General features: G+C 43.8%; 3 protein-coding genes and 1 long non-coding RNA gene across 4 annotated transcripts in view; 3 read left to right on the top strand and 1 right to left on the bottom strand.

Annotated features, from left to right (window-relative positions):
- The first annotated feature begins 3,153 nt into the window (after positions 1-3,153).
- LOC109464966 lies at positions 3,154-4,481 on the top strand. Its single transcript, XR_002139923.1, has 3 exons — positions 3,154-3,343; positions 3,513-3,806; positions 4,323-4,481. It is a non-coding gene; the product is annotated as an uncharacterized LOC109464966 (long non-coding RNA).
- A 916-nt stretch (positions 4,482-5,397) lies between these two features.
- Positions 5,398-8,562, bottom strand: LOC109464943. Its single transcript, XM_019762061.1, has 6 exons — positions 8,304-8,562; positions 7,971-8,008; positions 7,707-7,773; positions 7,215-7,374; positions 6,886-7,067; positions 5,398-6,333 (listed from the first exon to the last, which is right to left on the bottom strand). Exons 1-6 carry the CDS (start codon positions 8,560-8,562, stop codon positions 6,032-6,034), a joined length of 1,008 nt encoding a protein of 335 aa, XP_019617620.1. The 3' UTR covers positions 5,398-6,031.
- Positions 8,563-8,592: 30 nt separating this feature from the next.
- On the top strand, positions 8,593-11,847 carry LOC109464962. Its single transcript, XM_019762082.1, has 3 exons — positions 8,593-9,716; positions 9,919-9,996; positions 10,852-11,847. Exons 2-3 carry the CDS (start codon positions 9,969-9,971, stop codon positions 11,505-11,507), a joined length of 684 nt encoding a protein of 227 aa, XP_019617641.1. The 5' UTR covers positions 8,593-9,716; positions 9,919-9,968; the 3' UTR covers positions 11,508-11,847.
- A 1,872-nt stretch (positions 11,848-13,719) lies between these two features.
- Positions 13,720-15,107, top strand: part of LOC109464968 — a 5,880-nt gene continuing 4,492 nt past the window's right edge. Inside the window, exon 1 of the mRNA XM_019762086.1 lies at positions 13,720-13,842. The gene's annotated coding sequence lies outside the window, so the exon portion shown is untranslated. The remainder of the gene's footprint in view (positions 13,843-15,107) is intronic.

The raw sequence follows: 15,107 nt of genomic DNA on the forward strand, positions 1-15,107 counted from the left end.
AGAAATGATTATATGCACAAGAAATAAGTGAAGTTTTAATGTGAGGGCGAACCATGGATAACAGTAGCAGGAAGTGTCTCAAACGTCTTCCAAAACCTGCCAGACCCTGCTGTTTTTCACTTGAAATGAAGTAATGACATCCCACCCACCACGCAAGTCACGGGGAAAGGGTTGAGCATTAGAGCCTAGGGCAGGACACGTTAGCCTCTACCAGGCACCGCGGATCGCTGGAAAAATAGTAGAAATTGGCCGAAAGAAAGAGATAGTATACCAGAGAAGATCCAGGGCCATAGAAGCTGCAATTTGTGACCCACGGTTGCAAATTGGAGCTTCTATGGCCCTGCACTAGGCTTCTCTGGTATACTATCCCTTTATTTCGGCCAATTTCTATTTTTCCAGCAATCCGCGGTGCCTGGTAGAGGCTAGGACACGTCACAGTGATCATCGGAAAAACAAACGGGGCACCGTGACAGGGAATGGTTACATCACTTTTCTGTGGATCAATGGCCTAAACTGCGGCGTCACTGGCATATATGTCGTTATGGCGATATTGTCCGTTTGGGGATGCATCTATCATGAGAAGCGACACCTGTGCTGCAGTGCAATGTGAACCAGTCAGAAACGGCCCTGAGGAAGGTGACAGACGGTCACCGAAACGTCGGCTAAATGAAAGACTTGGTTGTGTAAAAAAAGAGTCTCTTTACTCAGTGACTTATAAACCCGATGAAACTATTCACGGAAACGTGTGTGAATGTGGCGCGCCCCTTCTCAAATACGTCACACATTGGACCCGACCATTTCGCGCAGATCTGGAGGGACGTTAAGACGGTTCCTTCTATCGCTATCCATGGTTCTCTTTCTCATAAGTGTACAAATATATATTATATGTGTATTTTTTCCTTCTCATCCAACATGTTTGTTCAAACATCATTATTACAATACAAAATGACTATAAAAGCCAATGTTCATCCCATGATATCCCACACTACACACTATTGTATGGTGTGTATTAGGTACGTAGATTCGCTTAATGAAACTATTATAATAGTTATGTACATGGTATGGTCCAGTAGATGCCAAACTCTGTACGTTTTAGAGCAATAAAGGTTATCATTAGTCACCATGGCACCCCAGGTGTTGTTAGGACCTAGTGTTGGCGCCCCCCTCCCCTCGGTATTAAAGACCGCCATAGCTGAGGTCATCACGGTTCTATGACCTTCAAAAGTCGTCTATCCAGATCTGCCGAATTGAACGCTACTCTCCAAGCAGAGGTTTGGCTTTCCGCCTATTTTTGACGTCTTTTTAGGCGGTTTTATCCGGCTTTCTTGTTTTCACCGGTATCTTTCTTTTTTACCTGTGGCGTTTTGGATAACTGTCCTGCCAATTTCATACTGTTTTGACAATTTGATACCGTCTAGGCAGTGCTAATCAAGCCGCCAAAAGATCTGCTTGGAGGTGAAAAAGACTACCTGGCTACCGTTTCCACCACGTAAAGATGAAGTCTTCCGTCTTGCTGTTAGCCGCCTTCTTACTCAAGGTGCTGGTCTCGAGTGCCGGAGGTCAAGCTCAAACAACAGGTAGGTCACGATCACGGTCAAGATAAACAAACGGTGGTTCAGTGTTTTTCTGCCTTAAGAGCCATGCTGGCTCAGAAGGGGACTAAGAAGGGTTCAGTGTTTACGTGAGTTTCTACACTGTCCACAGGTCTTGCCATATACGCTGTTTACAACATAGACATGCGAGAGATCATGTTTTGCGTGGAAACAAATTTAAAGTTTTGTGTGCGACTAGGCAGGACCTTTACACTATTCTATGAGCCTATTCACAATGCAGCTTCCAGGAGTACACGACCAGTCATGTTATATATGTAAATGTGTGAAGACTAGGAAGACTAGCGGTGGACTGATGGTATTTCGAATTATTGATGATATGAATCTTTATTGCATGTTCTTGCCCAGATGGGCTAAATGCACAAGAGGATGTCCAGTATGTAAAACATGGGTACATGTATTTCATACTGGTACGCTGTATTCTAATGCAAAGCGCTAGGAATCTATACATTGCAATAATACTATATACTACCTATCATCTACTGTTTAGTTTCCCTTTCTTCTCTTTTTGAAACATTTGGAAACAAATTTACATAGTTTGTCTACTGTACATTCGTTCTTATATGACATCAAGTGTTTAAACATGTCCTGCTTTGACATTTTCTTACATATCTTGTCTAATTGTAAAGTATCAATAGCTCTTGGCGTTCATCTTTATAATGTACAGTTAAGTAGAAAGTGTATCTCGTTTTCAACATATAAATGATTACAGAATTCGCACGTTCTATCTTTCAGAGGGCTACGGCTATGCCTGCAGGATTATTACAGTTTCAAAGCAGTTTCTGTTGAATAACTGACAACGTTACAGGGCTGGGTACATGTGCACCTGAGTGCACCCAAATTAGGAGCTGTACACACTTTTTCCTGTGGGTGCACCAGTGCAACCAAACATTTTCGTAGGTTTACATACGTAAAAATGTCAAATGTATAGTAGTATGCAGCATATTCTTAACATCTACATGTAAGTGTCAGAAAAATAACAAATTCATTGTAATTATTATAGTACTTTTTTGATGACATTCTATCTATTCTATTTTTTTTCATATGGTGCGCCCAAAAAGTTTTTTTTTTCATATGGTGCGCCCAAAAAGTTTCAAAAGGTTTCACCTTTGGTGCACCTTTTCCCCTACATGAATTTCGAGCCCTGTTGTTTTATGATACGTTGACACAGATTTCGCCTGTGAAGGAGCCAGCCTACAGCTGTCCTGCTCGGACGGAAATACGCTCTCCATCCTGAACGCGACCTACGGCCGGACGTCCTCCCCCTACTCCCTCTGCCCCTGCTCCAACTGCCGAACCGACTGCCGCGCCAACACCAGTTATGTTATGATCTGTTACGATCTTTTAGTTCATTTACGAGTTCATTTTAATCACCATTATTGTATATAGCCTACCTTTATTTGTGTTCATATTTTGTTTGGATTCTGTTATCTGTACCTTTGATTCTCTTTTGTTTATGTATAATTTATTGAACTGGTGTCGTATAAGCCCACACGGGCTGTGCGCGGGAAAGCGCAAGACACGAAAATAAAGTCTCATTCATTCATTCATTCATTCATTCATTCATTCATTCATTCATTCATTCATTCATTCATTCACCAGCCTGGTCACGGTGAGGGCCTTCTGCCAGGGTAGTCAGCAGTGCTCAGTGGAAGCGAGCAACAACGTTTTCGGTGGAGACCCTTGTCCAGGCGTCGAGAAGTACTTGGAGGTATCACACCGCTGTATCATAGGTAGGTGACATTAAAATATTTGTTTGTTTGTTTGTTTGTACGTCCGTACGTTCTCCCATGCACTGAATGGATCTCTCTCTTTCGGCCTCTGTCTCTCTCTCTCTCTCTCTCTCAGTCCTGCAGCTGTGTAAAATACGTGGTATTATAATCACTTGTATGATTATTACAGCGACAGACCCCATCGACCACTTCCAGCCACGCCGACAAACAGCGTTTCCCACATCAGTGGTACGTGTTACTACCACCGGTACCAGTACCGTAGACAGTTGTGCAGAATCTTGCCTGGTTTCTCCGTCCTGCTTGGCCTTCCAATGGCCACGTGCAATCAGCTTCTCCAATACCTGCCACCTGTACCGAGAAGTCGGAGAGCCGATAGCTGACAGCACCAGTGACTTGTACTTCAAGATTCTACCCACGCAACCGGCGACGCAACCGACAACTACTCAAGGTTATACTACCGAAGGTAAAAGCGACATGACTCAAATTTAGAAGACACAACAGTGAATCTGTTAGAGGGACAGTCTTTGAATACTTTGGTTATCATACATACGTGATCATATGTAACTAATTTTCCTGATGTTTACCGAAAAGTTTAAAAGTATAGTCAAATATTGAACAAAGTACAAAAATACTATTTCACCATTTACATACTAAGGCCATGTCGATTTGATTACATGGATGTGATATATATCCGCGCACGCAAATGGTTTCTAGTCTCTATTAGACTAACTACACTGGCTATATCATATACAGGAGAATATTTTCCAGGGGAGTTTGGCCGCCTTGTAGGTTTGACTGACCGGACTCCCTTGGCCAATTTTACTCTCTTCCCGTAGAAAGGCCTGATGGAGGCTGTATGTTTACGTCCGTTGAGATAAGTTGAGTAGTCATCATCCGGTTGAAGTTGGCAGTCGTCAGAGTAACCATCATTTTGACTAACAACCTTTTCTCTCCTGCTGCCTCCCTTTCCTGCATGTAGCAAAGTACGTGCCTGCAGACGACAAAGTGGGGCCTGGTGTTCTGGCGGGAGTTGCCATAGCGACGGCAGTCGTCGGGTTCATTCTCGGAGTGGGGGTGAGCCAGCTGGTGCAGTGGTGCCGTTCCAAGCCGAAGGGGGAAAGTTCAAGGCAGGCTGATTTGGAAGGTAAAAAATGGACAACTTTTCTTCTTCCTCTTCTTCTCCAAACAAATAAGGTCAATGACCTGAACCAGACGTCTGTCACCATGGTTACTAGTGTTGGGTTACATCATGTTTTATCTACATAATGTACAGCAACTACATAATTCATTACATATTGATGAGTTTTTAGTGCAAACTGACAAGAAACAATTAAAACAATAATTCGACTTCTCCTTTTTTTTTACACTGTGCCAGCGATTAGCCGGGCTTAATTTTGCAAATGAAAGCTTAAGATGCAGTTTCCGATCCCGATGCCACATTTTATCAACTTTCAAAACATGCAAACTAAAAGAAAGCACGTGAACTTGACAATTTTTGCAGGAGAAAACTCCAACGCGGGGCGTTTGATACCGGTCCCGCTCCCTCGCCCAGACCAGACCGGGACCGTCCGGGTCCATTATGACGACGTCCCAACAGAAAGCGCGCCGCGTTTTCTTCGCCAGACAAGCGGGCAGTACCAGGAACTCCGGCCGGCAGAGTACCAAGGCTTGGAGCACGGCGGTGAGTTGTTATGGTTACCTTCGTTTCTTCCTCTTCTTCTCAAGACAAAAAGGGGGGTCAACGACCTGGACCAGACTGCTGTCACCATGGTAACTGGTGCTGTAGCAGACACCCGGTGGTGTTGGGTTACATTATGTACATAGCAAGTGGCACACCAGATCTAGAGTTGGAGGGGCTGCCCACGTGCATATCCCAAAAGGGTTTTTTGGTTCATGAATGTTTAAACTTGACCTGACCCAGTGAGACCTGTCACGTGGCTTCTTCAAAGTGTGACGTCAACACTGGGTCAAACACTTTTTTGTGTTGGAAAAAAACGTTTTAACTTAAAACAAATGAATAAACTGTTACTATATTTTCTGTTTCCCTAGATGAGAATGAGGAAGAGGAGTATGTAGAGCCCATCGCAAGGGAAGATTCCACTCCGTACGAGGCGGTAGACGACACTTACCTTGAACTTCAACCATAACTTGTTTGTTTGTTTGTTTGTTTGTTTGTTTGTTTGTTTGTTTGTTTGAGCCATATGCATCATTCGTGAAAAAACTGAACTTGGCCTCCTGAACTTGGCTTGCCATTTTGTATGTACTAGCAACTAGTTTTGGGTTACATCATGTTGCAACTTTATAGTAGGAGGGATTTAGACTCCTGTCACCATATATATAAATGTGTTTGAGTAAGAATTGATATGCGAAGGTCAACATTATGCATTTGCTTTGCAAAATTAATGTCACCGTTCTAGTTTTAACAATATGTATTTGCTTTGCAAATGTTACCTTTCTAGTTTATTTCCTGTTTGATAGGACAGCATTATTACCTGCATGGAAAATATGACTGAATACCAATTCTGGTTTTCACGGCATAGTAAAAGGCTCCTCTTTTTTCATTTTTTTTGCAAAAATCTGATCATATGATCATAACATAAGTGTTAACAATCAATGCAGCAAACAAAATACACATACATGTATATAGAGAAGTAGTGCACAGGATACTAGTAATAGCGTCTGTAAAGGCTAGTGCACGCGGACGTCAAACCGTTGCAGCAGCTTTTTTGGGTTCCTTCCACGATAGTAGCGGCCATAAACGAACACTTTTACGAGTACATCAAACAGCCCAACACAAAACAAGACTCCGTTTACATTTGCTTCGTCCAAGATGTTGATTCTGAACTCCATTCCGATGTAGACGTGTTTGTAATAAGCGTGAGAAAACGCCAGTGTTTGGAGGACGATTAGTAATAAGAGTGCGTCTGCCACAGACTTCATGTACCGTCGCTGACGCTCCTCCTTTTTTCTCAGCTCTTCTGGTGTTGTCTCTGCAAAGTAGAAATTGGAATTAAAATTTGTTCTCTTTCAAATTGATAAATATTGAAGCATAACATGACCAGAAATGTAAATTTAGTTGGTAAAATTTTCTTTTTTATGTTGTCTCACGGTAATTATAACTTACAATGCCTGAGTGTATATTTTCTTTTCCTTTTCTATATTTTCATGGTGCAAATTGTCCTCGTGCATGAACTTACAAATAAAACTAAGGACTATTAAACTTTGTCTTTTTCTTTTAGATAAATATTGGAGCATAACAATAAATCAAATTATTTGATAGATTTGGAGACCTAAGGCGTGTAAAACATTTGACAAGGTGTGAAATGATATCCTGGGTTTGTGAGCAATTGAAGCAATATGGTAGAGAATAGCATATATTTTTCATTATTTTTTTTATTTTATTAAATCTTTAGACAGCTGGGTGGCCCATTCAGTTTTGTCAAATTGATTTTCAATGGGGCACAGACTACAGAAACAATAACATTGTCAATATAACAAAGAAAATAAACTTAAATCAAAGTTTAACACAAATGACAAATTACCTCCTCCTTGTCCTGCCCTTAGAGCGTCTTTAGTCCGTTTGATAAACTTAGTCAGATCTCGAAGATGGTCCAGTTTCCCCGCGATGAACCAGGAAGCCAGAACGGGGAACAGCAGGAAGTTGTGGCTGGGATGCAGAACAAGCGGCAGCACGATGCTCCTGAGGATCCCCTCCAGACTGCACCTATTGATTTGAACTTACTTTATTATTTTGTAATCATCATTATGTACAAAGTTTTGTTATCTATGTTTTTATTTTATTGACCCCAGGAAGAATAGTGCTTTTAAGCACTAATGGGGATCGAAATAAACAAACAAAAAACAAACAAACCGCTCGCTGCGGACCCAGTTCACCACATCGATGGCGACGAGACAGATCATCAGCGCGCGCTCCACGGTCGTCAGAAGGCTGATGAGCGCTGTGACTAAGGTGGGGTCTTTGGCCGACATGTAGCCCAGGTATGCAGTCAACTGTTCCCAGGATGGCAGCCCTATAACAAACATGTACAATGTATAAGTTTATCCAGACAGTTGTTGCCTGTCTTCTATAACTGTATTGCAATGAGTAGTATACATGATTGTAAAGGCAATTAGCCTTCGGGCATGATTTTGCAAATAAGGTTTCATTGACGGTCACCAAATAATTCATTAAAGAGCTATTCCACCGCTGGTCATGACAGACGGACGCCATGCGCGGTACCTACAGGTTCGTTGTACCGGGGTAGTACCCCAGGGTCTTTTTCACAAGTACAATGAACAGTGGACCACAGCTTAACGTCCCTAACCAATGGCTACGCACGCTACAAAAAGTACAAGTACTTACATCCTTCATCCTCAGAGCTGTCGTCAGACGAAGATTCGCGACGCCCAACCCTTTCAGGGATAGCTGCCTGGGAAGAAAGCAAAGAAGCTAACTTGTGACAAATGTAGTATAGCCATCAAGACAATGCATAAGGTAGAGTGACGAAAAGGGGCAAAATGGTCTCGGCAACGACAGAAACGTGAAATTCAATCCTAAAGGACTGATATTTGAAATTTACGTCCTTTCAGGCTTGCCGATAATTATAACTGTAGTGCCGATACTTACTTCCGGCTCCACTGGTTGGACTCTTCCGCCGTCAGCATCTTGAAAGAAAATAATATACATTGAACATTAGACTGCTGACTTGATACATGTTAATCAGGGCAACTGGTAGCAAGGTATTTCAGGACGTTCTGGATGTATTATGATGTTTAGAATTGGTGAAAACCTGACCAGGCAATGACAATGTCGGAGTATCCTATCGTCTTTGTTATGGCGTTTTCATTGGCCTGCATAGTAGTACATGAACAGCAAAGTTTTGGTACACTAAAATACCCTTGACTCATAGCGTCCAAACACCTACCTTCCTACTAATTACAGTGTGAATTCTTTTCATACCTTCAAGTAGATCAGCCAAGTGACGGTGGTTTTCTCTCAGTACTTCGCGGAAGACTGGAAACGCCTGTGGTCCTCTTTGTACCAGAATGTCAAGGAATTCCGCCGTCTGCTGTTCCCCCCGAAATTGCTGCAGTTCTTCCTTTTGGCGCGGCATTATAATTTTTCTCTCTATGAGTGGGTTGATAACGTCGGCGACGCGTAGATCACGCACGATCTTAGTACGATTTCTTGTTAGAATCTCCCTGTGCCACGTCTCCATTTCGATTGAACTTATATCAAGGTGCAAGGCACTGTTATCAAGTGTTATATCAACAAGCCTGAGCTTGTAAGCGATCTTATACCCCAGCGTCGGACGACCCCAACGGACCTACACAGAGTACTAGTAACTTGCAGGGGGCGTCGGGGTGCAGGTCGGAGATATAAACAACGTCGTGTCAGATATAGATCGCAACGCATGGAGGGACAAGGTCAACTTAGTCCGGGCAACCCTTCCGATATGTTGAAGACCGTCAATTCTTACACGGTGTTACTTAATTTGGCCGCGACAGTGTTTGTGACGATTTCCGGGACCCGCTAATAATGCAACGCAGGTGTTTCTTCAAGGCGTCAACGAGCTGAGAGAGAGATTTACCACTCTTGGGTGAGTCATCAACACGCAAACATATCGGCGACACAAATCTTTCCAAGAATGATATCATACCTGCGGTATCCAGTTACGCCGTGGTACACAGTTCCCTAGCTCTTCAACGTATTCTCAGTTGCCGATAAAAACGTGAAATCGACCTGCGATTAAGTGAAGGAGGAAAAAAAAACAGACGCTACACGACTCACTGAGCAGCAAAACTGTCCCCGCGTCGAACACAGCAAGCATTCATCAGAGGCAATGGACCTGTCAACTCAAGCCAAAGCAACATCGACGGGTAGGCCCATATTTGGCACTTTGGCAACAAGACCGCATCTGTAATGAGCCCTTTCACCCAGGTGTGTCAGCACGCCTTTGCGTTGTATCCAGGCCGACTGTTGTAAACCAATCAACCAACCGTAAAGGTCAACACCCTGCGTCTATTCAAGGTACGCTACCTGGATTTTTCAGGTAAACAAGACCTGCATACAAGGACTGTCACCACGGCACTGTTGACTTTGCGTTACTGAGTTCTTGCGGCTTTATGAGCCTTGCCCAGAAAAATGTCCTGAACAAAGACGTAGAAACACGTCACGAACGTTGCCATGTCAACAGATTGGATCTTTATAGGCAGAATAGCTTTGCGTTGATCTGCGGAACTGTAACTGGAGATAACAACATTACACTGGGACATTGCTGGAGGCTAGACGGAGACACCTTGTTTTTTTGTGTGCACAGGTAGGGGAGGGTGGCGGAGTCTTTCAAATTCACCGTTGGATCCGAGAACTCCGGTAGGTACACACACTGTCTCTTCCCTAGTTGTACCGTACGTAGAAAATCAACACTTCGCAGGCCATACTTAAGGTGTGGTTAGACGTGTCATGCTTTGAGATCAGGCCGCTAGTACTAGTATCTTTCTGTTTATGAACCAGACGGTCAGCAACCAGTCTTTGTATCCGTCATACTAACTGTGTTACATGTATTTTATTGCAGACCTCGCATTCGACAAGGGTATCTAAATAAGCAGTCAAACAATCACAACGATGGACAAGCGACAACCGCTACGTGAACGTGAGTACATGTAATACAAGCATGTAATGGAACGCATAAGTAATGGTGCTTTTTGCCTGATACAGTACTCGTTAAAATTAAATATACGTGAATTATAATGGGAGGGAAGTAAGAGGGAACTCAAATAGCTTTCTTTGTGTGATTTAGCCTAGCCTACAACATGGCCAGATATCGTATAGAATGGAACTCGCTGCCACTGAGTTCAGTAGGAGCATACCCACTAGATAACTGTAAACAATACTTACAGATGAAAAGGACTATGACTTACATGTACAGACACCAGTATAGTTGGGTAATGTTTACTTTGTTCTTTGATAAATACTTCTGAAAAGGTCAAGTAGGTAATACCGGACTTTTAACGGTTGTAAAGGAAATTACTAGTACTGCAATTGACCTTTAGTTACTACCATTGTAAAGCCAGATACTGTGTACATAGTAATCATTACCTGAGTTTACAACCTTTGGAAAATCCAATTTTTCGTGCTGTGCCTTCTGCTTGGAGAAGCTTCAACAGTATTCCCCCAACACAGTCATTAAAAAACTTGTAGGGCTTTGGAGAAGTTTCTGAAACGTGAATGTTAACTAACTGATGTGTATTTTGGCAGTCAGTAGGTCTTTCTGCCATCCAGTCACAATGTTCAAATGTACTGTGGCCGACACGTACAAAAATCTGCGAAAGCTGCGTCGTTTGCGCCGACGAAAGCTGGTGTTGTACGTGTCGGCCACGGTAGAAATGATATCTATATGTATGCTAAGTATGGATCCAAATAAACTTATTATTAATTAACTCACGGCCCTTCCCATTGCCCGTTTCTACAAAGTATAAAGCAACATTTGTACATGTACTTTCAACAGGCACTGAGTCTGACTGTAGCACGAACGAAGATGGCAACTCTACAACAACAGAGCAAGGCCCCGTCACAAAATTCTTCAAACGGCTCTTCTTCCCATACCTACCGTACCGTTACACCAACGACACAAGCCTGGGCTCCGGACTTGTGGCTCTCTCTGCGAACATAGAGTTTGCCATACTCCTGGTGCTTGTTGCCGACTTTTTAGCGAAACTGTGTGTAAGAGTGTACGTGGGGACTGGGGACTGGTATGAGGCCCTGCACTGGCCCACGTCCCTGCTACTGGTCATTCCCATGCTGGTGACATTCAAAATATCCAGCACTATATTGAGGATCTGTGAGCTAGCCTTCGACAATAAGCAGTTAGAAACAGAATCCGCTCAAGGTTGGCGAGAGCAAGCTAAGGCTGTCACTGAAGAAGCCGAGCGGCTGTGCAGGAACATAAGATCAATCAAACAAGTAGCCCTCACCTCCCAGGTGGTGGTGATGGCGATGTCGCTGCGGATGGAGTGGGACGACATCTTTGTGGAGGAGGAGCTAACCGTGGAGCGAGGACTGTTCGTGCTCGGAGTTACCGACTTCGTGCTGAAGTTCGTGATGTACTGCAAGTATTGGGCCGTGTTTGACTTCACGCGGCTGTACCGCCGCTTTAATATTTGATACTTCAATGCAAAGTATTAAGAAATCCAATCTATGCTATCTGAAATGTCTTTCATAGTATCCATTTTTTTTCATTGAACAGCAGTGTTTGCATGCAAAATACTTGTAGGAATGAACACCATATATTGTGATGTACTGCAAGTACTGGGCTGTGTTTGATTTCAAGCGTCTGTACCGCCGCTTTAATATTTGAAACTTTCATCATCATCAGGTCGGGCGAGTTGCCCGGACCAAGTCCAGGCTCTTTCTCTCCATGCCGCTCTGTCCGCCATTAACTGCCCCAGGTGTTCGGCCCTCACCCCAGCATCTTCAGCAAGTTGGTCAATGAAGGTACGATGGGGTCGCCCTGTACTCTGGAGTGTCCATGGGTTGGTGCCCAGAATAACAGCTCACTGGCGAGCTCGTCTTTATGTCTTTGAAACTTTAATGCAAAGTTATTGATCACTTTCTTCTTTCTCAGACACTGATGAAAGACAGTGGATGCTATCTGAAATGTCTGACTCGAAATACAGAGCATTTATCCAGTTATCTATTGTCACTGTGCTGTACGCCAATTGAGCACCCGGCCCCGAACAGAAACCAAGTTTATATAAATAAATAAGTTGCTAGATTTATTTTGTATTACGCAATGACTTATGTGTACCTAGATGCATTGATTATATGCGAAATAGGAATGTTCCAGCCACTGTAATGTAATGTAAATGTATGTAATTATGTTTACCGAAGGAAAACATTGTTTTTATCAGTTTCTTCCTCTTCTTCTTCCGTTCCAAAAAATAAGGCCAATGACCTAAACCCGACGTCTGTCACCATGGCAACTAGTGTTAGGTTACATAATGTTGCAAGTGCCATGCAGAGCTGATTTCAAGAGGGGCACCATATATATGAGTGTGTAAACAAATCAGTAGTTTGTTAAGCTGGGTCATGTACCTGAAGGTAAACATGATGCTTTTGCTTTGTAAATGTTACCTTCCTATTGTAATTTTATTTTAGCTGTACGTCGATTTAATCCCAGGTCTTTTATGTACTTGTGTCCTCTCCTGGAAGAATAGCTGGTTATCACTTTGGTTATAAGTAGACAGCTAAGGGAGAGGTTGAACTTTAATAAACCTAAAAATTGGCAAAATGTCTAGCACTATCTGTATGTCTTAAACATAAGATGCATACTCGTACCCATCAACAGTTCAAGGCAGTTTGCCAAAGTGCACACTGCCTTGTTCCATTGTAAAACCGACAATCCTCTTTAGAATATTATTAAACAAATGGCTCTGCAGGTCTGGAGCAAGCCGCAATGGGGCCCAAACTTACGTCAGTTCTTCTTCCCCAGCACAATAGCTTCCTATCATCCAAATTTCGTGGCCCTAACATGAAATATCAAAACCGGAAGTTCAGCTGCAGTACCATAAGAAGCCGCGAGGGGGCCCACAATCTAATCATTTCGAGGTCTACCTACCCAACTACCAAATATCAAGCCAATCCTTTTAAGCCTCCTCAAGTTATCGTGTTCACAGACACCGACAGACACACGCAGAGAGAGACAGACAGACAGACACACACAAACGTCTCTGAAAACATAACCTTAAGGTAAAATAGGTCGGAACCTAAACATCTGCTTGGAGAGTAGTACTTTTAATCTTTCGTCACCGCGGATCCGGTTGGACGACTGACAACTTCTGAAGGTCAGAGAACCGTGATGACCTCAGCTACGTTACCTTAACAGGGGGGAGGGGGGCACCAACACCTGGGTTGGCCTGATGTGGGTTGGATCGATCAAACAGGTGGGACAAGGGGGTAAAAGATGGTTATACAAATGTATGCACAAGAAATGTGGGGGCAAACCATGGATAACGCTAACAGGAAGTGCCTCAAACGTAGAGTCGTGTGGCGTAACGGCAGAGTGCTCGAGAGGTCCCGGGTTCCAGTCCTGACATGCCACCTATCTTGTGCTCTTGGGAAAGGCACTTTACACGACTTTCCTCACTTAACTCAAGTGAAAATGAGTATTGTCTGCCCTGTATTTGTTTCTATGTGTGTGACACAACACCAGCAACAGCTGCCATACCTTTGTTCCACGTGTATTGTTTTGTAAGTTACAATCTCAATAAATCAAACGTCTCTCCAATCCCACGAGACCCTGTTTTTCACTTCAAGTGACGTCCCACTGCATGACCACGCAGGTGGGAAGGGGTGGGGCATTTATTAATATAGCCCGCGGCAGGACACGTCACAGTGATCTTTGGAAAACAAGTAGCACACACCCACACCAGGAAACGGCTACAGAACTGTTCTGTGGATCAGTGGAACTGCGGCGGTCGCTGGTTGTACACATATCGTTGTGAGTTATGATACATTCTATCCACATAGTATCTATTGGTACACTATGTATTCGAGTCATAGCGTAAAAAAAAGATGCGTACTGTAACATTTTATGTTTGACAGCCTATAGCTTTAATATAAAGTTCCCAGCATGTCAGTAGTAACATGCATTTAGGGCCATTTAGGTCCTTTTCAAGGCTTGGTCCCTCGACATGTACATGAATGTACGGGGGTACGGATCCTAGAATTCGGTAAAAAAGGGGACTAGTTGGCCAGGAGAGTCAGCTTGTGGTTTATAGAGGGGTAAATTTCCCCTCTAACTGCGCGGGCAAATGAACTCTACGCTGGCGAAACTCCCCTAGTCAATTATTCTCTCTATTGACTATAAACTTTGTATATATTTTACTTTCTCTGAACCCGCGTTGTTAGTCTGGTGGAGAGTATACATGGATTCCAGGCTATTCCCCAAGGAAAGTTTACCACGGGCCCCTCAGTTAGACCCTAACCAACACTTCTGCGGTCTAACTTCTGGCCAGTGTATTGGCCCTGGGAACAGTCTGGCATCAGGGCTGGCACAGAAACACGACTTCAGCTCTCCAAGCAGAGGTTGTGGGGGAATGATCGTTAGCTTTTTGTATGGCCCATATTTGTCGCTACCCCCACCTTGGGTCGCGCATGGACCCTCTCTGGCCAATTGGATACTGCCTGGCCAATTTGATATTTTTGATGACCCTATAGGATCTGCTTGGAGATTACACGACGTCCCCTTAGCTTGTGGGGGCGAGCGTTCAGGTCTGCTGAACTGAACTGGGCGGAAGTTTCCTGTCGGTTCCTAGAATAGGATAGGCTAATATTTCCGCTGCCTATTAAAGTGTGGGCGCAGGTTAGCCTCTACCAGGCTTGAGGAGGCGGCTGGAAAGAGTAGAAATCGGCCAAAATAGAGAGATAAGCATGTCAAGGGAGTTTGGCCGTTGAGAGAACATTTCGCCACACAACTGTTCTCTCAACGGCCAAACTCCCTTGGCATGCTTATCTCTCTATTTTGGCCGATTTCTACTCTTTCCAGCCGCCTCCTCAAGCCTGGTAGAGGCTAAGCGCAGCTGTGTACGATGTTGTTGTGTGCGGTGAAGAACGAAATGTGGATCGCTTGAGAAGTAATTTCCATGCCCGTAGCCAGGACTTTTATTGGGGAGGGGGGTTGACTTTCCACTGTCTGAGCATGGAGGTACCTCCATGGTCTGAGGGACAAGGCGAGGTTCCGAGGTCCGGGGGCATGCCCCCCCC

The sequence above is a fragment of the Branchiostoma belcheri genome, unplaced genomic scaffold, assembly GCF_001625305.1.
Source record: "Branchiostoma belcheri isolate BF01 breed outbred unplaced genomic scaffold, Haploidv18h27 scaffold144, whole genome shotgun sequence".
In the NCBI taxonomy this organism is placed as follows: Eukaryota; Metazoa; Chordata; class Leptocardii; order Amphioxiformes; family Branchiostomatidae; genus Branchiostoma; species Branchiostoma belcheri.